Source organism: Ips typographus, linkage group LG7 (assembly GCF_016097725.1).
Source record: "Ips typographus isolate SLU linkage group LG7, UJ_Ityp_2.0, whole genome shotgun sequence".
In the NCBI taxonomy this organism is placed as follows: domain Eukaryota; kingdom Metazoa; phylum Arthropoda; class Insecta; order Coleoptera; family Curculionidae; genus Ips; species Ips typographus.
This window is the reverse complement of record NC_138428.1, coordinates 1,420,124-1,443,142: the sequence shown is the minus strand read 5'-3', so window position 1 is coordinate 1,443,142 and position 23,019 is coordinate 1,420,124. Positions and strand designations below refer to the sequence as shown.

At 35.7% G+C, this 23,019-nt stretch overlaps 2 protein-coding genes and 1 long non-coding RNA gene across 6 annotated transcripts in view; 1 reads left to right on the top strand and 2 right to left on the bottom strand.

The window, feature by feature from the left end:
• Positions 1 to 124: 124 nt before the first annotated feature.
• Positions 125 to 2,841, bottom strand: LOC145731473 (uncharacterized). Its single transcript, XM_081983284.1, has 3 exons — positions 2,556 to 2,841; positions 2,135 to 2,282; positions 125 to 425 (listed from the first exon to the last, which is right to left on the bottom strand). The coding sequence occupies exons 1-3, from the start codon at positions 2,574 to 2,576 to the stop codon at positions 244 to 246; spliced, it is 351 nt and encodes a 116-aa protein (XP_081839410.1). The 5' UTR covers positions 2,577 to 2,841; the 3' UTR covers positions 125 to 243.
• A 106-nt stretch (positions 2,842 to 2,947) lies between these two features.
• Positions 2,948 to 23,019, bottom strand: part of CalpC (calpain C) — a 66,700-nt gene continuing 46,628 nt past the window's right edge. For all 4 annotated transcript variants that reach the window (XM_081983172.1, XM_081983169.1, XM_081983170.1 and 1 more), the window contains 16 exons: positions 17,030 to 17,169; positions 16,720 to 16,789; positions 10,635 to 10,755; positions 10,439 to 10,573; positions 9,045 to 9,161; positions 8,854 to 8,991; positions 8,642 to 8,801; positions 8,104 to 8,195; positions 7,814 to 8,004; positions 7,640 to 7,757; positions 5,786 to 5,919; positions 5,481 to 5,686; positions 4,999 to 5,189; positions 4,860 to 4,933; positions 4,747 to 4,805; positions 2,948 to 3,196 (listed from right to left, as the gene is read on the bottom strand). In XM_081983172.1, the coding sequence (XP_081839298.1) occupies positions 3,170 to 3,196; positions 4,747 to 4,805; positions 4,860 to 4,933; positions 4,999 to 5,189; positions 5,481 to 5,686; positions 5,786 to 5,919; positions 7,640 to 7,757; positions 7,814 to 8,004; positions 8,104 to 8,195; positions 8,642 to 8,801; positions 8,854 to 8,991; positions 9,045 to 9,161; positions 10,439 to 10,573; positions 10,635 to 10,755; positions 16,720 to 16,789; positions 17,030 to 17,167 (1,971 nt within the window). In that variant the 5' untranslated portion in view covers positions 17,168 to 17,169 and the 3' untranslated portion in view covers positions 2,948 to 3,169. The remainder of the gene's footprint in view (positions 3,197 to 4,746; positions 4,806 to 4,859; positions 4,934 to 4,998; positions 5,190 to 5,480; positions 5,687 to 5,785; positions 5,920 to 7,639; positions 7,758 to 7,813; positions 8,005 to 8,103; positions 8,196 to 8,641; positions 8,802 to 8,853; positions 8,992 to 9,044; positions 9,162 to 10,438; positions 10,574 to 10,634; positions 10,756 to 16,719; positions 16,790 to 17,029; positions 17,170 to 23,019) is intronic.
• LOC145731489 (uncharacterized) lies at positions 11,970 to 14,124 on the top strand. Its single transcript, XR_014178814.1, has 3 exons — positions 11,970 to 13,780; positions 13,859 to 14,041; positions 14,105 to 14,124. It is a non-coding gene; the product is annotated as an uncharacterized LOC145731489 (long non-coding RNA).

The window sequence follows — 23,019 nt, the reverse complement described above, 5'->3', positions numbered from 1 at the left end:
AGTTATAAAACATTTTGTTCTTTACAGGATTGTATTAAGGTATTTTTGGTCCTTTTAGGTGTTACAAGACAAAATTATGGTGGCAAGAATACCCTAATAATAAATTACTCAAGAACGAAGCACACGGTGGTCAATTCCTCATTTAATTTTTGCAATAGCTCGTTCGGGAAACGAGTAGAGGATCAAATTTTGGACACACTGTATATATTAATGAACATAAATTCGAATCAAATAACATTACAATCAATTATCACCATTTAGTCGACTATAAATGTTAACAGCTTTGGTAAACATTTCTTCAATGGATAGCAGCGATGTGGATAAATCCAGCTGATGTTGTCTGGCTCTTACCACCGGGGTCAATCTAGCTCGATCGACTATTATCAGCAATCCCAGTGTAAGAACCGCAAATAAAAGAATAGACCCTAAAAAACATGTCTTTCTTACATTTTTCTTATAAAACAGAGGATGTCCTGAAAATAACATGCGAAAAATGGTTATATGAATGATATTGAGAAAAAAAATACAAGTTGAAGTCTGAAGCGTTTTCCATGTTAATCTCCTATGTCCAAAGTTCTCCTGGACATGTGTGAAATCCTCCACTCGTCTGGAACTTTGTGATCGCATTTTTGAAATAAGTTACTATGGTACAACTTCTCTGTTCCGTACTTTATCAATTCTGCTGGGATATTTCCTGGTCCTGCTGCTTGGTAAAGATATTTTTTGATAGTCGCTTGTCTTATACATTTTATGGTTCTCCAACCTTCAGTGCTTTTTTTGACAACACTGCACTAACAACAATCCAAGATCAACGTGTTAAAACCTCTAGAAGCCATTTAAAACTTCCAGAAGCCTCTAGAATCCATTTAAAGTTGCCAGAGGCTTCTAAGAGTCATTTAATAAATGCCAGATGCCTCTAGAAGTCATGTAGAGTTGCAAGAAGCCTCTGAACCTCCTCACAACCATTTTCAATCTGCCAAAAGCCTCTAGAAGCCATTTAGAACTGCCAGAAGTCTATAGAAGCCATTTAAAATTGCCAAAGGCATTAAGAAGGTTTTTAAAGCCTCTAGACGCTATTTAAAACTGCCAGAAGCCTCTAGAAGCCATTTAAAAATACCAGAAGCCTCTAGAAGTTATTTAAAACTGCCAAAAGCCATTTAGAACTTCCAGGCGCCTTTAGAAGCCATTCAAAACTTCTTGAATCCATTTAAAACTGCCAGAAGCCTCTTGAAGCTATTTAGAACTGCCAGAAGCATCTAAAAGATTTAAAGTTTGCCAAAGTCTTCTAGAAGCTACTTAAAACTGCCAGAAGCCATTTAAAACTGCCCGACGTTTTTAGAAGCCATTTAGAACTACCAGAAGCATCTAAAAGCTATTTAAAGTTGCCAGAGTCTTCTAGAAGCTACTTAAAACTACCAGAAGCCTCTAGAAACCATTTAAATCTGCCAAAAGTCTCTAGAAACTATTTAAAGTTGCCAGGGTCTTCTAGAAGCTACTTAAAACTACCAGAAGCCATTTAAAACTACCAGAAGCCTCTAGAAACCATTTAAATCTGCCAAAAGTCTCTAGAAACTATTTAAAGTTGCCAAAGTCTTCTAGAAGTTACTTAAAACTGCCAGAAGCTTCTAGAAGCCATTTAAAACTGCCAGAAGGCATTTAGAACTGTCAGACAATTATAGAAGCCATTTAGAACTGCCAGACGCCTTTAGAAGGTTGTCGAGTTTTTTTTTCTTCTCTAGTCTCCATTTCACTTAATTTTTCAGCTTTTCTTTGCTTTTCGGTATTCTGATCTCAGCATCCTGTTTTGCTCCCTGTACCGATTATTGTCTGTGGCTTTGTATTTCCTTCTCTCGATCATTAGTTAGATAATTCCGTGTCATTCACTGTTTTGCTTCCTATAGGCTTGGGCATATCTTTTGTCACCCTCCTGGGTTTCCAAAAGTGCCTTCTTCAAGACAGTTTATTGGTAAGTAGACTCGCTTCGAGATTCTTAGGGCTATTATTTGGATGTTTAGGTTATATCTACATTGGCTTTTTATTTAGGCCTCTATATGAGAAAAGAAGCATTTTTTGGCGATTTTAATCTCTAGAATCACCTATTTCGATGTTATTTCCGGACACCCAGTAAACTTACCTAAAATCGTCAAGGGAATGATATAGTGGGGCATCCACATGTGCCGGTGATGATCATTGGGTGATATTTCGCAACATGGAATCCCCTGGGGCACGTAGTACGGATAGGGCACTTTCTTTTCATGTATGTAAAACGTACTAGGACCGAACTGCAAAGAGTTAACGCATAAATCGAAGACGTAATTATAATTAATAGCGTTTCTACGTATTAGGTTTGTATATTTTGTGTATTCAGACTGCATCATCTGAACAACACAGAGATTGTAATAGAATCATAAGAATCAGCTCAAAAAGTGCTAACGAAATTAGTTCTGTTTAAAAATTATATATTTGCTTTATTTGAAAATTTTAAAAAAAAATTCATAATAAACTTTTTTGGATTATCATCTATACAGGGTGTTACAAAACTTTTTTAAACTGACCTTTCCAGATGTGGAAATCATCTCCAAAAGTTTGTTTGGGACACTAAATATGTACGTTTTTACGCAGTTGCTAAAGAACTTTAAAAAATTCGTGCACAACCTGGCCTATTATAATATTCAACTTTTTACAGCCCGTTGCTCACTATTATGTTTACAAGTCTAAGATTGTCTGGTTAATTATTGGTATTATTCACTCAATTATGGGGCTTTTTGTTGTTGGTGGGTCGTTCGGGTGACAGGTGTAATTCAATTTTATTTATGCTACAACAAGCATTTAAAAGTCACCGTTATACAGGGGAAAACAATCAAAGATTAAAAAAGCACTAAACTTGTAGTCTTAACAAGCTTTTTTAGTCTAATATGTGCGTGTTTACTTTAAAAGAACACAAACGTCGACAAAATGTGCAGTGTTTATTAAAAAATAAATTATTTAAGTACAATTTTACAAATAAAAAAAATTCGTGAGCATTTCGTTACGCTTAAAAAGTATTAACAATTAAGGTGACTTTACGTTTACTTATAAAAAAATTACATAACAAACTATATACATTTAAAGTAAAAACACGTATCAGTGAGTATTCTTCGATTCTAATGTTGCGTGACTGGATGGACTGCTAACAACTGAGTGACGACTTCAACCACTGCAAAATTTAAAAAAATATACAGGGTGGTCCAGTTTTAAATGTCAATAATTCACCATTCGCTAGCCCATCAAAAAATATGGTGTTATTAACCTTAAAAATGTTTCCTAAGTGAAATGCAGTCCTTCCAAAGTTCAGTTTGAAAAATGACAGTCTATTAATGAATAAATCATTTTAATAAATTTATTCAACGATTAAATTATTATTATTATACAGGTGTGGTAAATCCAAAAGCGACCATAGGAAAACCGTGTAACTGACAGAGAAACGTAGATAATTGCATGCGCGGGAGAAAGATAGAAAACAAAAAAATATCAAGTAGGCCATATTTTTAGCGCGCTGTTGCCAAACGCCGTAAGTATTCAATACCCTCGACAAACTTACTTACGGCGTTTGGCAACAGGGCGCTAAAAATATGGCCTACTTGATATTTTTTTCGTTTTCTGTCTTTCTCCCGCGCATGCAATTACCTACGTTTCTCTGTCAGTTACACGGTTTTCTTATGGTCGCCTTTGGTTTCAGGAAACGGAAAAAACTCAAATTGTTTGTCACAAAATTCTCTTTATTTTCGCTCTCTTGTAAAAGTTCCGTAACTCAAACCGTTTCCAAGATATTCAACTTTTTTGACTTTTTTCTGTATCATTTCAAAATGGCGGCAGTTACAGCAAAACGGACATCAGATTCATTTTCTCCATGTCAAAATTAGTTAAAATGGACCTCGACACGTCTAAATCCAATATGGCGACGGTCAGTATAGTAGGCCAATAAAAACCTTCATTTGGACAAAATGTCGGTGCATTTTTCCAAAAAATCGTCCATAACTCGCTTATTTGAAACATTCTGTATAAACACACCGTATAACAAAAGAAAGGTAATGACTGGGGCTGTCACGTGACGTTGACTAGACTCGACTAAGTTGTATCGTTTGGCCGCTAGAGGGCGTCAAAGTTGATAATTATTTTTCGGACATTTTTCTAAATATCTCGAAAACGGTTTGAGTTAACAGTGTGAAATTTTTACTACGTATACATCCTGATGGGGGCAACTTTTACTAAATATGACATTTTTCTGTACAACGTACAGTTTGACCTTGAAAAATAAAAAACTGAATTTGTGACTATTTTTACAGGGGGTGACCCATGGATTTTTTCGGAAAATTTTTGAATTTTGAAAACTGTCTTTCACTACCTAAATAGATCCATATTAATAGTAGAAATGTGACGTAGAGTGTCATTTGTCAAAATGTCATTTTTTAAGGGTGCCACCCCTTGAAAACTTTCAAAATTGACATAATTACAAGGTCATGTCCAAAATCGTGTCAGTTAGAGCAAAACGGACGTCAGATTCGTGTTTCCCAGTTTGAAAGTAGTAGTACCAACCTAACAACTTAAAAATTATCTCGAAAACGGTGAAAATTGACTTAAGAAGCTTATAAATTGTCTTTGTAACCAGTTTTCATAGTTTCGTCTTGAAAATTGACTTATTTTTTGATGAGCTATCGAATGGTGATACTTAAAATTGGATCACCCTGATTTACTGTTAAAACTTACTTCAGATAGATTCAGCTTTATGCTACCATTCTGTAAAGGGTCTTTAACCTCAAATATATCTGAAATAACACAAATAAGTTAAACAGTCAAGCAAACTATAATAATACACTTACTGAAAGCCACGGTCAAATGTAAAATAGCTGAGACAAAGTCCCCGAATCTCAGGGTACCGTCTTTTCGCATGTACCTAAATTACAAATTACGTTTAAAAGAACAAAATACAAAAAAATGTAACAAAAGCGTATCACAAACCGTAGAATCAACGTGGCGAGTACGTCACTGCTCAATTGGAACCCCACTTCCAGCAAAGCGTCTCGGAATCGTTCAGCTTTCAAAATGCCAGTCTTCTCCTTTGAGTGGTTTTTAAAAGCCGTCTGCCAGAACTTCAAACTGCACATTAGATCCTTGAAATCACCGAACTTTAATCGGCCAGTACCGGAGTTCTAGAAGGAAACAAAAAATTGTCTTGAATTTTTGAAATTCACCACAAAATCAGTTTTTATGTTAGAAGACTCATATAGCCCCGTTACACGGCTTTAACCAAAGTGATTGACAGAAAATTGAAAATGGCGGCCTGAAACGCCATTTTGCCTTTCATTTCTTGAAACTACTTGAAATTTCCTTCAGAATGAGGTGCAAGTCAATATTTTGACAGAAAATTCAAAATGGCGGCCTGCGACGCTGGAAATGGTGTTCAAGCTCCTCAAAACAAAAATAATAATATATAATCTTACCTCAAAAGCAAAAATAATCTGCCTGCAAACCTCAATTGAAGCGCAACTTTTAATGTAATCGTTGGGCAGACAAGCATCCAGAAGTTCTTGCAGCTCAAACGCGTTCACTGTCCGATGCTCATCGGCCAGTTGCAGGAAAACCGCTTCGTATTGACTGAAACTTTTGCCGTCCAAAAGTGGTGGCGCTTTTACTATTGCTGATTTAACTGCAAATAATAATAATGTAATGTATTTGCACACTAAATATTTATTTTATTTATGGAACAAACAAATTCTGGAATGCAAAGATTGGTTATAGTGCTTACCGAGGAATGGCACTGTATCTACTAATTTAAGCTTCAGAGGTTTGCTCGAGTACACTCTGAGAGTAAAACCCGACTCTTGGCCTGGCTCAAAGGTGGTGGGAACGATTAGGTATCCTCCTTGCTCCATTTGACACCTGTAAGGGGTATTTACAAAGTTACCAACATTTGTTTTGCAAGATTTGTGACAACTAGTATCATGATGTTCTATCAACTTTATTGACTGACTTCTGGCGTTTTAATCTACTTTCTAACTACCAACTGCCTATCATACTTATTATTATTATAAGATTCCTGACAACTAGGACTTATTACTTATGTAAGAAATTTTAAGATAGATATGGCAGTGAAATATTCTAACAATGTTGCCAGGTCTACCGTTAATGTGATCTTTCCACCGTTCTCCTGTTTTTTTTTTATATAATCTACCGTTTTTAATATTGCCACTCCTCAATCCACATGATTATGAAACACTGTATATATTGCGAATTGCCCAATCTACAACTAAACTTTTACACCACTCTTCTCCCTGACTGTACCAAGTTTTGTAGTGCCTTTCAGACTGTTAGTAGGAAAAGGAAATAGGAATCAGAATAGGAAATTTAATGAGGATTCTGAAAATGTGCTTAAAACAGTAATTTTCTCACTCTAAGTGGGTTTTACACGCGATTTTGTCCGTGACTGTCTCTACAAACTGTGTTTTGGCAGTTCAAATTTTGACACTACTTTTCTTCCTGACTGTACCTAGTTTTGTAGTGTTTTTTAGGCTGTCAAATAGGAAATTTAATGAGGATTCTAAAAATGTGCTTAAAACAGTCATTTTCTCACTCCAAATGGGTTTTCCACGCGATTTTGTCCGTGACTGTCTCTACAAACTGTGTTTTTGGCAGTTCAAACTTTGACACCACTTTTCTCCTTGACTGTACTTAATTTTTAGTATTTTTTTATGTCATTATATAGGAAATTTAATGAGGATTCTAAAAATGTGCTTAAAACAGTCATTTTCCCACTCCAACTGGGTTTTCCACGCGATTTTGTCCGTGACTGTCTCTACAAACTGTGTTTTTGTAAGCTTAAACTTTGACACCACTCTTCTTCCTGACTGTACCAAGTTTTGTAGTGTTTTTCAGGCTGTCTAACAGGAAATTTAATGAGGATTTTAAAAATGTGCTTAAAACAGTCATTTTCTCACTCCAAATGGGTTTTACACGAGATTTTGTCCGTGACTGTCTCTAAAAACAGTATTTTGGCAGTTCAAATTTTGACACTGCTTTTCTCCCTGACTGTACTAAATATTGTACTGTTTTTTAGGCTATCGAGTAGGAAATTTAATGAGAATTCTAAAAATGTACTTAAAAACTGTCATTTTCTCACTCCAAATGGATTTTCCACGCGATTTTGTCCATGACTGTCTCTACAAACTGTGTTTTTGGAAGTTTAAACTTTGACACCACTCTTCTCCCTGACTGTACCTAGTTTTGTAGTGTTTTTTAGGCTGTCAAATAGGAAATTTAATGAGGATTCTAAAAATGTGCTTAAAACAGTCATTTTCTCACTCCAAGTGGGTTTTACAGGCGATTTTGTCCCTGACTGTTCTTACAAACTGTGTTTTTGGCACCAAATTTTGATACCAATTTTCTCCCTGACTGTACCAATTTCAAGAAGAAGAAGAGGAGAATTGTGAAAGAACCACAAAAACGGTAGATAAATGTACAACTTTCATAAAAAAAGTTAATTCAAATATAAAACCACACAGTTGAGATAAAAATGAAACGGAGTGAGGTCTGGAAGTTTCGGTGGTAACTGGATGTTACAACAACTGAACAAACCGGTTCAAATAATAACATATCAACTTACCGATGACTAACTTGTCGACTGTTAGTGTACTGTGAATTAAACAGACTTTTGTTCTTCTTGAAGAACGCCTTGCCAATCGAGTCGGTGTTACTTTTAGGCATAGAATACGCGGTAAAACCTAAAACCAAACCACACTTTCCAAATTGAAGCCAGAAATTGCGTCCAAATTCAAACCTATCACTTTGGGTTCCATAATGCTGTGCTGATTGAGGGAAATCACCACCTCCTCCATTTCGCTCAACAACAGATTTAGTTGAGGATTGACGTGGAAAGTGTCTGGATTGTTGCGGCAACCACCTGCTGTCACTCCTCTCTGCCAGTGACCTTGGTACAGTCTCATTTGCCACGTATTTTTATTATGCAAACTGAAATAATTATAATGAAAAATAAAATAAAATAAAAAAATCAGTCAATTTTTTTTATAAATAAATCAGTTATAAAAGCGTTAAACAAACGAGTGGTACCTGGGTTCATCTCGGCTGGTGTCGCTGTCCAGGTGCACAATCTCCAGATGGGTGAACGTTTGCAGGAACTCAGAGTAAGGAATCCAGAATTCCTATAAAACCATTTACACTGTTGAATAACACATAGTCATCTTCACAGTAATGTCAAGAAAGCCGAATTTACTTTGAAACAAAACACTGTCTTAATGGTATTTAGTATTGCAGTAAACAATCGTGAGAAAGTAAAATGAACCTTATTGACATGAGTCACTATTCTGTCTGTTTAAGGGTCAATTCAGTTGAAATTTGAGCACCTTGTAACTCAGTTATTTTTGAAAGTTACCACTCAAATTAACCGCCTTGAGCTCCTCTTTCCAGTGGTGTAAAGAAAAAAATTGTATCTAAAAAAATTGCGTACAGGGTGGCAAAAAAATCTGAATCCCTGTATAGTAGCGGCAGTGCACTACAAACTGAATTTTTTCACACAAAAAGTGTCTAGAGTGTTTAAAATTTTGATTGTGACTTAAAACTGAACCACCCTGTATAGTGTCTACAATACCTCTTCATTGAATTTGGATTGGAGTCTTTCGTATTCGTGAGGTGGCAATTCTGACCATTCAGGCGAATCCAAGCACATCGACCCAACGTATTCAGTGGCTGATCCTAAAGGATTTCTCAGCTTGACTAGCTGCACTGATTCGTTGTTGTACGTTTCCACCCTGTATACACCTTATTAGACATTAGGGGAAGAAGTAAAACGACGCGACTCACCTGTCAATGGCGTAGATTCGGTAATTGACGCACGTTTGAATACCATTGGCCAGTTTTTCGGTGAGAGATCGGACTTGATTGGGCGGTTGGACTGCGCACGTGATGATTGACGTCATTTCTAGCAGTTTGTGCAACAGTCTAAACGTTAATTAATGTTAACTTGAGTAGAGTTAGGGACATTTTGGGTTAACCTGGAACAGGATGTGGAGTCGTTTTTGATCTGTATACTCTCTGTTATACCTCCGGTTAAGTCGGCCAATCCGTCCAGTAAAGAACCATATTTCAATGCTTCATAAGATCCGTGTAATCTGGAAAAAATATAGTAGAAGGCACTGTAAGTTGCGGTGACGTCATCGTGTGGCAACATTTATTTACAAGTTTGACAACAGAGTTTGAAAGGACAGTCAGGGACAAAATTGCTTGTAAAACCCACTTGTAGTAAGAAAATGACTGTTTTAAGTACATTTTTGGAATCTCCATTAAATTTCCTATTTTACAACCTAAAAAAACACTATAAAATTTGATACGCTCAGGGAGAAAAGCGGTGTCAAAGTTTGATTTGCCAGAAACACTGTTTGAAAGGACAGTCAGGGACAAAATCGCCTGTCAATTCCACTTGGAGTACGAAAATAACTGTTTTAAGCACATTTTTAGATTCCTGATTAAATTTCCTATCCAATAACCTCAAAAAACACCCCCAATTTTGGTACAGTCAGGAAGAAAAGCTGTGTTAAAGTTTGAACTGCCAGAAACACAGTTTGAAAGGACAGTCAGGGACAAAATCCGCTGTCAAACCTACTTGGAGTAAGAAAATGACTCTTTTAAGCACATTTTTAGAATCCTTATTAAATTTCCTATGCAATAACCTCAAAAAACACCCCCAATTTTGGTACAGTCAGAAAGAAAAGCGGTGCCAAAATTTGAACTGCCAGAAACACAGTTTGAAAGGACAGTCAGGGACAAAATCGGCTGTCAAACCTACTTGGAGTAAGAAAATGGTTCTTTTAAGCACATTTTTAGAATCCTTATTAAATTTCCTATCCAATAATCTCAAAAAACACCCCCAATTTTAGTACAGTCAGGAAGAAAAGCGGTGTCAAAGTTTGACTTGCCAGAAACACAGTTTCAAAGGACAGTCAAGGACAAAATTGCCTGTAAATCCCACTTGGAGTGAGAAACTGACTGTTTTAAGTACATTTTTGGAATCCTCATTAAATTTCCTACCCAATAACCTGAAAAACACTACAAAATTTGGTACAGTCAAGGAGAAAAGCAGTGTCAATGTTTGAATTGACAAAAACAGAGTTTGTAAGAGCAGTCAGAGACAAAATCGCCTGTAAAACCCATTTGGAGTAAGAAAATGACTGTTTTAAGCACATTTTTACAATCTTTATTAAATTTCCTATCCAATAACCTGAAAAAACACCACTAAATTCGGTACAGTCCTATAGAAAAGCGGTGTCAAAGTTTGAACTGCCAGCACGCACGGAAAAAACCTTTTTTCCTGGGCTGGTATTGAAATACTATTTGGCCACACTCAATATATTGGTCTCGGAAAGGCCGAATGTGATAATTTAGTACTTACTTGGCGTAGGCCTTCTCCAACAAACCAGGCCAGTAATAGTCCGAATTTTGGGATTGCAAAAAGGCTAATCGACCGTGAACGGTAGGCAACCGATCATCCACCAGAACTTCCGTCCATTCTCCGCACCACCATAACCTAAAAGTACGTAAAATCTAGATGTACAACCTCGTTGTAGCCATGATTCAGTGGTACCAACCTGAAACGAAACAAGCCGCAATACTGATCGCCGCTAAATGACTGGTCGGCCGGTACCACCCTGTAGAATAGGCCTTTGTTGAGGTAAAGTACTCCTAAACAGGACACCAACCATCGATCCCCTGAAACAGTAATTTATAACCAGTTTCAGTTTCATATTTTGACAGGTCATAACTTTGGTTGTGTGTGAGCTACAGGGTGGATTTTTTTACCAAAATTTAGCTAAAACAATGCTTTATTTGACCACCCTGTACAAGTTGTCCGGAAAAATTTATAGTGACAGCGCCAAAGGTAAAAAGGTCAAAGTGACACTAAGCTAAAAGCATAAAAAGCACTGTTTGGTTTGACAGGTCATAACTTTGGTTGTGTGTGAGCTACAGAGTGGATTTTTTTACCAAAATTTAGCTAAAACAATGCTTTATTTGACCACCCTGTACAAGTTGTCCGGAAAAATTTATAGTGACAGCGCCAAAGGTAAAAAGGTCAAAGTGACACTAAGCTAAAAGCATAAAAAGCACTGTTTGGTTTGACAGGTCATAACTTTGGTTGTGTGTGAGCTACAGGGTGGATTTTTTTACCAAAATTTAGCTAAAACAATGCTTTATTTGACCACCCTGTACAAGTTGCCAGGAAAAATTTATAGTGACAGCGCCAAAGGTAAAAAGGTCAAAGTGACACTAAGCTAAAAGCATAAAAAGCACTGTTTGGTTTGACAGGTCATAACTTTGGTTGTGTGTGAGCTACAGGGTGGATTTTTTTACCAAAATTTAGCTAAAACAATGCTTTTTTTGACCACCCTGTACAAGTTGCCCGGAAAAATTTGTAGTGACAGCGGCAGAGGTAAAAATGTCAAAGTGACACTAAGCTAAAACCAAAAAAAGCACTGTCTGGTTTGACAGGTCTTAACTTTGGTTGTGTGTGAGATACAGAGTGGATTTTTTTACCAAAATTTAGCTAAAAGAATGCTTTATTTGACCACCGTGTACAAGTTCCTCACAAGTGTTACTCACTCAATTAAAATTATTTGAAAATCTTTTTTTTAAATACCGAGTGTTCCACTTCCGAGCCAGGCAACAAAACAAAGGAAATCGTTAACTCTCTTCTAACGAATAAGTGCAAGAAATCACTCATTACCGTTGCCGGATAAGGAGAAAGTAAACGAAAACGCGCATTGCCCAGTATAAGTAATCAGAATTCTCGAACGATTAACATACTAGCACCAGAATCTCGTTTTGTAGCCTTGACAGAACAGTTTTTACAGATTTTTATCGTCTTATATACGCAAACAGGTGTAACCAAACGAGGAAAGCTCGTGTTTACGCACACTTGGCTCAAATCGGACGGAAAAATACTAGAAAAAGCGTAAAAAATTGCCAAGGAAGTACAGTTTTATTTCAAGCTTCATTCCCTCATTGTTAGGCAATCGATTTCGGTGGCATGGAATTGAAATAATTGTATTGTACATTCCGGAGAGAAAGGCATTGTTTTGATCGGTTCCGAATGTGTGGAAATGATTTGTCTGTTCTATACACAATTAGGTGAAACTGAAAATAATTTAGAATTACAGCAAGTTGGAAGCTGGAGAGTTCAACAGTGAATTAGATGAGCAACCTTATTACAAATATGTCTGTGAATAATTCGACAGCCAATCAAAAAATAAGTTCTCATTTTCCTGAAAAGTGCTTCTTAAAGGAAAATACAGTCGATAGTAGTTCTAAATCACAATACAGGATCGCAAGCACCTCAGCATGGAATACAAAGAAGAATTGGACACCGTTCAGTGGCCTAGTCCCATATACAATAGTGTCCATACGTGCAAACTTGTAATTGATCCCAAGTAGGCTTATTTCTTGATGGACTATCAAATGGTGATTTATTGAAAACTGGACCACCCTATATAAAGTCGAAAAGTTTACTTTTCAGGTTAGAACTGCGCCTTGTTTAAGTATTCAGAAAGTTATCTAAACGTTGATATTTTATCGCATCCCGTATGAGTCAGTTCCTTTGAAGCTTGCATAGTGAATATCAATTGTTGGAATATTTTTATTGGGTGATTCTGCAAAAAAGGTGAATTGGAAAGGAACAATGATGAGGCCCATCAGATCTCCTAGGATGTGGGTTGAGGCTAGTCTCATCACAGATCCTCCTCCAGCTTTAAAACCTTAGTAAAAACCAGCTGAGTCGGTTTTAGAAAGGAAATCTCCCCATCATTGATGATGCTGCTACTAAACAAGTTGGTCCTTATGTTTGAGCATCACATTCACAAAGCAGGTGTTCAGGAGTTTCTTCCTCATCCTCACAGAATCTGTGATTTCCTAGGCATATCCGCTTCAGGTTGTCTCTCAAGTGATACTGTCCTGAGAGGAGACCCTCTTGCTCAATTGTACCAATTCATTACTCCTTTCCCGGTTGTAACCTCCAAATGCGCCAGTCTTCGCAGAGCTTGTATTCCTTCTTCAATTTGAGCTCGTGTTTACAGGTGACATCCCCCAAGCCACAGATGGGATCTGGTAAAAGGAGTTTCGGCTCCATTCTTAACCAGAATGCTGGCTTTCTCATTCCCCTCAATTCCTCTGTATCCTGGAACCCAGACTAAGGTGACTTTATTACTTCTGTCTAGTTCATTGAGTTTGCCTAGACATTGCCATACCATTTTAGAGCTGACTTTGGTTCAGCTCGGCGCTGTCAGAATTGCAATATCCTACTTGTCAATGCTGAACTGAGCGCATCTTTCTATTGGGTGAATTTCCGCCTGAAAGATACTGGAGTACCCATTGGCTTCTAGTATTTGGTTTTTGGCCCAAACACTCCTGCTCCTGTTTCCTTGAGGGTCTTCTGTTCATCTGCATACCACACTGCATGTGACAGAAGAAGCTGACAATGGCGGATTCCTGACAATGGCCACCTTTTTAATACACTTTACAACTCAAGGGGCCCAGTGAAACATTCTGAAGGAACTAGAGTTTGTAAAACAGAAAAGGATGCCTTTTCTAATAGTCATAATAGAACAATGAAACAGCCCATATATTTAGTTACTCCCAAGAAGAGTTTTTACAAGAACACTACAAAAACCAAGTTTATTCAAGCCAGTGGTTCTCGAAGAAACATGGATATAGAGTAAAGGTGTATTTAGCAGAAGCTGACAAGGTGATTTACCTAATACTATAAAAAGGACTCTGGTAGAGGTATTAATGAGCTGCTAATACTAAATAGCTTATGTTTCAGGTAGTTTTATTTGCCTAATGTGGAGTTTGCTTATCATGCTTTGAAAGGGTCCAAATTTAAAAAGTCCCATTATCAATTGCTCTAAAAGACTCTAAACAAAAGGTGTTTGAAGCTATGGTTATAATGGTGTTGTCAAAATCCATATGCAGAGTGTTGAAAAAACAAATTTCTAATAAGTTTCAGGTAATATTAGAAAGATACAAGTTACTTAATACATAAATTTGATCAAATGCTATTATTTTGCAGAATTAGCCCTTATAAATTTTAGTTAAATACTTTTCCATCAGATAGTAGGTTAAATTACTATTTTAATTGTATTATTTACACATTATGAAATATACAAATAAAATCTTTAAAAAGTACACTCAAGTTTATTTTTTATTTAAGAAGTCTAGTTTTCTTCATAATCAATCATAAAATTAGATAATTTCTTTAACTGAGGTACCTACCTGCTTTTACAATAAATTGAACTGTAATTGAAAGGATACACACATTGCCTTTCCTTTCTTGCAAATTTTATGGAATATTTCTTGAATCGTTGGTATTGGGCTGTTAATGACTCGTTTGAATGCATCTATCTGTGATGTTCTTTCCAGATAATTTAAATTGAATGTGGTTGTTGTTCTCAAGCCAAAGTTTGATTGGAACTTTCCGCCTTTGTTTACCACCAAATGTTGCAAGTTTTCCAGTTTGGTGAAGAAAAATCTTAAATTCCACAAAGTTCTCGCAATAATAACACTAATTAATAAACTTAAACAACCCTAAATTAAGTTTTTATTTCTTCTGTTTGTAGTTTTTGCGGTTTTTTCAACTTTTTAAAATTCCTAACCTCAAAATGTTTAGCCGACTGTCAGTTGGGACTATGCTCTATGTTGCCACATCTTCCACGAGCAGATGTGAACCTGGTGTATTGTTGGTTGCAGTAATAAACGGACCGATGAATTATACAGATTTCGAAATTGCATGCAAAACATGTGACATTCTTAGGATGTTTTTTTCAAAACAATTATGTTTTCTCATTTTCATTTATAATTGCTTAATGAAAGATGCATATTGTGAGGTTTAAAGGAGGAATTTGTCAATACGGCAACATCCAAACAGGTGATTAAAAAGATGGATAGCCTGGCTTGTAATAAACGACGTGCGTAAATTTCAATATGGCGGAGCACTTGATGACGTAACCGCCACGGAAAAAAAAATGAACCATAGTTCAAGGTCTGCTCTACTAGTTTCGGACATATAAATGGCCATCTTCAGGAGCTACAAAAATAACTTACTCTACTTATGTATACCAAATGTTGTACTTCCTTCTTTTTGTAGTTATTGCTCTGCTGCTGATTACAAACAGTTTGCAGGGTCGTTTATTTGCAAAAAAAAAGTTAGAGTGAAAGTTCCATACGTAGAAGAATTTCAATTAGCGCCCAAGGGCTCGATTATATCACGCAACTGGTTTACCAGGGAAAATTACCAATTTGATTCCGTTTCCTTTGTTTTTTATATTCTTACTTGTATTTTGATTGTTCGAACTACCGTTGAAATAGAATTACACTGAGATAATCGTTTTGTCGAAAAAACTACTAATTACCATTTACCCAATCGAGTGGCAAAATGCTTGCATTACACCGCGAAACGAGTAGGTCGCAATAATGTTCCTTGAATTACGTAAGAGGGCGTGGGTGGTCAGCTTTATGGTTGCTAAACAATTAAAAGATTCCACATTGTCATTTTTAAGTCAACTTTCACTTTTTAAAATGATTTTTTTACGAGAATGTTTACTTTTCCGCACAGCAGTTTTGCATTTACAAAAAGTGAGTACTTTTCACCCGGGTGGAAAGTAAAAGCAGGTAATTTTCATCTTTCCACCTGGTTCACACATATTACATACCTGGTTGAAAGTAAACTAGACTTCACCATATAGAAAGAAGCTTTTTGCACTTTTCCACTACAAGCATTTATTTTTACATTAACCGAACTGTTACTGCGCATTTATAATAATTACCCTAATACATCACTTGCGTAAGGACCGTGTCATTTGTGCTGCACCATATGATTCGTTTCTCGTTTTTGGAACGTGACTCGAATTAGAGAAAACGCACGTTATCTTCTACTCAGATCGTGTGGTTTTCTCTGTTTTAGTTTCACATTTAGTCAGTCATTCGTAGGAAAAAAAATAAACGAAAAAACCACGACTTTTTGTCGACAGTGTGGGAGATACTAAAGGTTTTAGGGTTTGGTGTGTAAGTTTTGATTTTGACGCCCTCTAGCGACCAAACGGTGACAACTATGACTTTATGTAGTCACACCTTTAGACAGCTCAAAGTCTGAACTATATTTTACCTTAAATGACTTTTGATCGAAAGGCTTCAAATAAAGGAGATATTAAGGCTCAAAGCGAAATTGGTCAAAACCACCAGTTTGGTTTGTTAGGCTTGATATTGACGCCCTCTAGCGGCCAAATCTATGACCATACGCCGCCATATTTTTTATAAAATCATAATCTGAACTCTATATTTTGCCTTCAGTGACTTTTTGTCTGAAAATATGGGAGATATTAGGGATCAAAGGGAAAGTGGACACAACCATTTGTTTCGTCAAATTTTCAATGCACCAACTCATTTAACCTTAAATAACTCGTTAATTTGATTCACTCTGTATAAACTTTTATACGTCTATGGATAGCCCATAAAATGAGCTTTCCATTGACGTAGGAACGCCGGTTGGTTGGTGGTACGGTTTGGCCGCTAGAGGGCGTTAAAGTTACACCACCAACCTGAAATTTGACGTAACTAGCAAAAAAGGTGCAAGGATTTTTCTTGGCTTGCGTCACGTGACTGCTGTCATAGCTGTCAAAAGTCACTCACCCATTTTTCCTGGGATGATGTCGAATTGGGTGGGTCCATCTTGGATGAATCCGGGACGGGGACACAAATCCTGCAAAAGAAATATCCTCCAGTGAAATAATATACAGGGTGAAGGTTATACAATGTTACATGGGAAAAAGATAACGAGTGAGGGGAAAATAATGAGAATGTAAAAGAACAGAAGAGAAAGACGTTTTATGTAAAGAATTTTAAGAGAACCATAAGTATAGATTAGTAGGGAGGTTTATGAAAATCTTTTACACCCAAAAATAAAGCTTGTAACTTAAAAACTGAATTTTTGGTTAATTACCTTTGGTCGTTTCCAAGTAAATTGAAATGGTGGGGTTTGGTGATAAAAAACTGAGGCCTGAGTGGCAGGAAAATCTGGATCCTCCCATAGTTCACCACGTTTGAGGCAGGCTCTTCGTATCCGTTCGTACTCGCTCATACCTGAAATTGCAACAAGTCAATTATTATTAATTAATAAATATACGGGATATTCAAACTTTGAGTGAATTTGAGTGACTTTGAGTCGCTTTCCAACATGATTTTAGGCGTTTGACACAATTTTAGACAGTCAAATGTAAAAGCTTTCGAAATTGCTGAATTTTACACACAGAGACACTTTCTAATATAGTTGAAGAATGTTTAATTTAAACGTATCTTCAAACAGGTAAGTCGCGTCCACTGTTGCCAAGTCAAAATATTTAATGGCGGTAGAATAATCAGTCAGTAGATAACGGTAGAACAAAACGAATTCATTCATTTTACATTATAATTGTCAAAAATTTTGACACTAGTGACAGATATCACGTGGTTTTAAAGAATAATTTATCTAGGAAGTCACGTGACAACTGTCAAAATAACTGTCATAACTCTCAGAAACACGTTTTATATCAAATACTGCAAGAAAACTTTTCTGAACCATGATTCTTGCAATTTTTGAACACAGTTTGACAGTTTTGACGTTAGTGACAGTTAGTTAGGCACATTTTTGAAATTACCATTAAATTACATAAACAATATTTTGACAGAAAATTCAAAATGGCGCACATTCTATAGTTTACATATTCTACATAATATTTAGATGGGCGTATTATACGTCCCATCCACGATTTTCAAAGCTTTTTTTATTAAATAAATTGTTATTTATTGTAATTTAAGTGCTGACCGTTGACAAAGTCCTTTTTTGTGTTGTGGTCGAGTGTTTTAGAGTATCAAAATGCAGTTGTCCTACGTAAACAACACGTTAACGTAGGACAACGGGTTAACAGTTTTCTGGCGCGCCTAATTGGTTGAATTGTGCTGGAAATTTGATTGTACGTGGATTGTACAATGTACATACAAATATTTGATGTACTCTGATTAGGTCAAACAATGAATACTTATTGTACAATTTCAGGTTGTTGTGGTTCGAGGTCAACGAAATTGCGTTTTCTTCTATTCAAGCGCGGTCGTATGGAGGTCGCCTCGATTTTTATTGCTCTTTGAAACCGTTTCATCCACGTGACTTTAATCACTTCCTATACAGGGTGTTTTTTTTATTGAAAAGTCCGATATTTTACAGAGCGATTCTTCACGTAAAAACTCCACATAGACATGGGACAGCAATGTCTTACTTATCGACATAAGAAATGTTAAAAATATAAGTAATTTATGAAATAATATCGATATTTGGATGAAACTTGGTATTTAGGGGTTTCGTAACATGAAAAACTTAAATTAGATCTTGGTTTGGCTTGTACATGTAGAGGGCGTAAATTACAATTAATTATTAACAACACCCTTGTAGATCGATAATTAAGGCATAATGTTTATATGGAATTTTTTCCTTTAAAATACCCCCTGTATGTATATGCGAATGGGGGTTCACCCTGTATATCTAGGAAAGTGATTTATCGTATAGCAGCAGTCTTGCTGATAATAAACGGCAAGGCAATCGACTGTGAACACCTCCAGAGAATTCCCTGAAGGTCGTTGATCTGCTTTGCTCTAATGCTCGTTTAATCGGTTTCCATTTTATACAGGGTGGTCAATTAAAAAAAAAAAAAAATTGAGTTGTTTCCAGTTGCTGTACCTCAAAAAACAGCCAGGATAGCTGTAAACAGCAGGTTCTGGTCCCCAAAATGGACACCACTGAGATATTGACAGTCAAAGGTTTGAGAAATTTGAAATAGAGTTTGAACTCCCTAAAATGAAATGAAAATAGAGTTCTGGCCTCAAAATGGACTTTGTGGAATATTTCCTAAACTAGTAGATTTACGGGAAAAGTTCAAGGGGTAAAAATCGCGTAAAAATCCTTAAAAAAACGAAATCCAGACTTTAAACCGAGAAATTCCCACTACAATTGCATACAGGGTGACCCAATTGTAGCAACTCCACTTTTTCGCCTAACTCTGTAAACCAGAAACGCTTTAGGGTATTTTTGAGCACACCCCAGTAAAGAAGAAGAAAAACGTAATTTTTTGAATGGCTTATCGTTGTTGTAGCTCAAAAAATAACCGAGATATTGACAGTCAAAGTTTTGAGGCACTTTTTCAAGGAAATGTAGATTCTGGTCTTCAAAATGGACTTTGTGGAATATTTCCTAAACTAGTAAAGATACAGAAAAAGTTAATTATGTAGAAAAATCTAAAGAAACTGAATCCGGACTTTGAACTGACAAGTTCCCAACAGTGTACAAGGTGACAAAATTTTAACAACTTCTGATTATTTGAAACATATGAAAATTGATACAATTGACATGAAAAACGGCTTTTTCTAGAATTTTTGACTACAAATTCACACATTTGGACCTTGATAATTGACTTGGACACCAAAAAGTGACTTTGTAGAGCAAAAAGTGAACCTATAGAGCTGTTTTTAGCCAGAAATCGAGTTTCAAGACTATCCTCACAATGTATTTGACTTATCAAGCCTGAAAGCTAGTTTAGTCAAGCTTGAAATGACATTTTTAAGACTGTGGACAGTAAAAACTTTGTGAAGATAATGAAGAGCCTTAAAAAACTTGGAAAATGTAAAAATTGCTTTTTAAATCTGCTCTGTCAAAAACTAGGTGAAGATAGTCTTGAAAGTAGATTTTGTAAGCAGTTTTAAAGCCCTAAAAAGAGTCCTAAGAAAATGAAAAGCAAAGTAAAAAAACTTGAAAAGTTAGTCTTCAAGCCAATTTTCACAAATCTAATGTCAATATCCAGTATTTGAGACTAAAATATTGAAATTTGTCTTCAAATTATGAAAACTTACTTCAAATGCAAATTTTAAGCTTCTGTTGTCACTTTCCATTGGTTCAGAGTCACTTTTTGGTGTCCAAGTCAATTTTCAATACTAAAGCTTTTCAACTTATCAGAAAACTATGACGAATGACTACAAAGACAGTTTTTAAGCCTCTCAAGTCAATTTTCACTGTTTTCAAGTAAATTTACTGCTTTCTAAGTCAATTTTTATGAATCTAAAGTCAGTATGGTGTGTAAAATTGCTGGTCAGACCCACGACGTAAGTGTTTGACATTTTAAGTATAATGCCCACGTATTTGCAATAACTACATCCATTTTTTAAAGGGACCCCGTTACTTCCCGCACATTTTTTACTCTAGCAAAGTATAACATTAGCATATTAGGTGAGTTCCTATATCTGGCTCGAAATTGGCTGGCCCACTTATTTGTTAGCCATCCATTTTAATTAGCCATTGTATTGTGCGTTCAGTGAATAATTAGTTTAGGTCGTTAATTGGTCGATTTCTAGTCAAAGGAATGTCAAGTTAGGCATGGAAAAAGTTTACAAAATCAGTAGAAATAGGTTTCAATCAAAACTTCTGGAAAAAACAAAAAAGATTACAAAGGAAAATGCAATCATAGAAAGAGAAACGTTAATAATTGCACAGGCGAGACAAAGACATAAAACACAATAAAAAGTCTAGTAGGCAATGTTGTCAAATGTCCGGTCAAAGATCTGAATTCATCGATTGGATTAGTTATATAATTTGTTGTATTTCGATAAATGAGTCTTTACTGTTTGGTCTAATTTATTTATAAATAAAATTAATGAATATTTGTTTTGCTGTTTAGCATTCAAATTTCTGTTGCGTCGCGATAACTCTCTAATATCTTTCATCTGTCAAAAGCAACTAAATTCTAACCGCACACTGGTTAGTTTAATTTTGAGGTTATGTTAGGTTTTTATATTTGACAGATACACCAAAATGGAAATTAAAAAATTAGAGAGTTAGCGCATTTCGACCTGCTGAACAAGGAACAAATAATTGCATTCAACTTTTTAGACAAATGTTAGTACAAACAAAATTAATTTTGCAAATAATCTAGTCGACGAATTAAAAAAGACGTTTGGCAACATCGCAGCAAAATTTTCGCCTACTTGGCATTTTTTTTTTTTTAGTTTTTTTGTCTTGTTTGTGCAATGCTGTCGGAAGCCTTCCTGATAATTTTAGACTGTCGAAAGAGCAACTTGAAGCAATTTTACTGTCTTTAAAGTGTCAAATTGAAGCTTGATGTCTTTGAATAGTCAAAAATTCTGTCGGAAGCCTTCTTGGTAATTTTAGACGTTCAAAACAGCGTCTTAAAGCAGTTTTGCAGTCTTTAGACTGTCAAATTAAAACTTGATATCTTTGTCTAGTTAAAATTATGTTTGAAGCCTTCCTGGTAATTTTAGACTGTCAAAACAGCGTCTCGAAGCATTTTTACTACCTTTAAAGTGTAAAATTGAAGCTTGATGTCTTTGAATAGTCAAAAATGTTGTCTGAAGCCTTCCTGGTAATTTTAGACGTTCAAAACAGCGTCTTAAAGCAATTTTGCAGTCTTTAGACTGTCAAATTAAAGCTTGATATCTTTGTGTAGTTAAAATTATGTCTGAAGCCTTCCTGATAATTTTAGACTGTCAAAAGAACAACTTGAAGCAATTTTACTCTCTTTAAAGTGTCAACTTGAAGCTTTATGTCTTTGAATAGTCAAAAATGTTGTCTGAAGCCTTCTTGGTAATTGTAGACAGTCAAAACAACGTCTTGAAGCATTTTTACTGTATTTAGAGTGTAAAATTGAAGCTTGATGTCTTTGAATAGTCAAAAATGTTTGAAGCCTGGTAATTTTTGACTGTTAAAATAGCAACTTAAGCAATTTTTGATTTTAATTTGTGTACACACTGTAGAGATGTCTTAAATCTGTCATTTTTTTTGTATAAATTAAAGTGGGTTTCCATAATTACGTAACTCGTTTTAACGCAATTATCCACCGTCATGGCGGTTTCGTTGTTACTCAATTTTATCATGCTTTTTCTACCGAATTAAGGCCGAGATTGCATCAAATTCGCTGGGAATATCCTTTAACAATATAGTTTGTTGTTATTATAACCGTCCGCGTTGTTTTGCCTTTGTGAAACTCAAACTGCCATTAAAATTACTCTTTTAGCGCCCAGTTTACTATAAACGTCAAGTTTGAACAATTTATATACAGGGTGTTACGTTTTAAGTTACAGAGCGTGTATAGGAAATGCAACAATAAAAGTAAAAAATGAAAGTTATATGTTTTAAAATGTATTTAGATTTTTGTTCTTAATTTTGCAATTTTTGAGATATTTGTGACACATTTCTGAGATATCAAATATTACCTTTAATTGTACTAGAAATATTAAAGTTGTCACATTTTGACAGCTCCTAACTTGGGTAATATGACAACTACAAATTTCGTTCAAACGTCAAAATGTACCACGTGATTTTAGCTTTCATTTGCCTGCATACAATTTTCTTTCAAAAATTACAAATAACCGAGATATTTGACATGAAATACAACAGTGTAGCTGGACTAGAATTTTGTGTATTTATTGTATAGTACAAAAAGAGAGCGCTAGAGCGTACTAAAAGCCGCTTATTCTATTGGTTGGCAGTATCTAATTATTATAAAACCTCGATCGAAATATCCTAACAGAGAAAGAACGTAAATAAACAAGAAAAAATCCCGTTTTCCAGTCATGGACGCGTAACACACGTGCATTTTGCGATCGAAGACTGGTTTTCGTTGTTGTCTCTTTTCTATATATCGCGCAAGGTTGTCTTCTTATTAGTTCTCACTAATAATGGGCGCAAATTTACCGTTCAGAGTTGTTCAACCACTCAAAAGAATCGTTTTGAGCTCCTCTTTCCAGTGCTGTAAAGCAAAACATTATATCTTAAAAATTGAGTACAGGGTGCCCGATCAATCTGAATCAATACACTTTTCGTGCACCCCCTGTATAGTAGAGGCACTGACGGACTGTGAAACTTCCAGGAATGAGTTTAGCAGTTCTTTACGAACA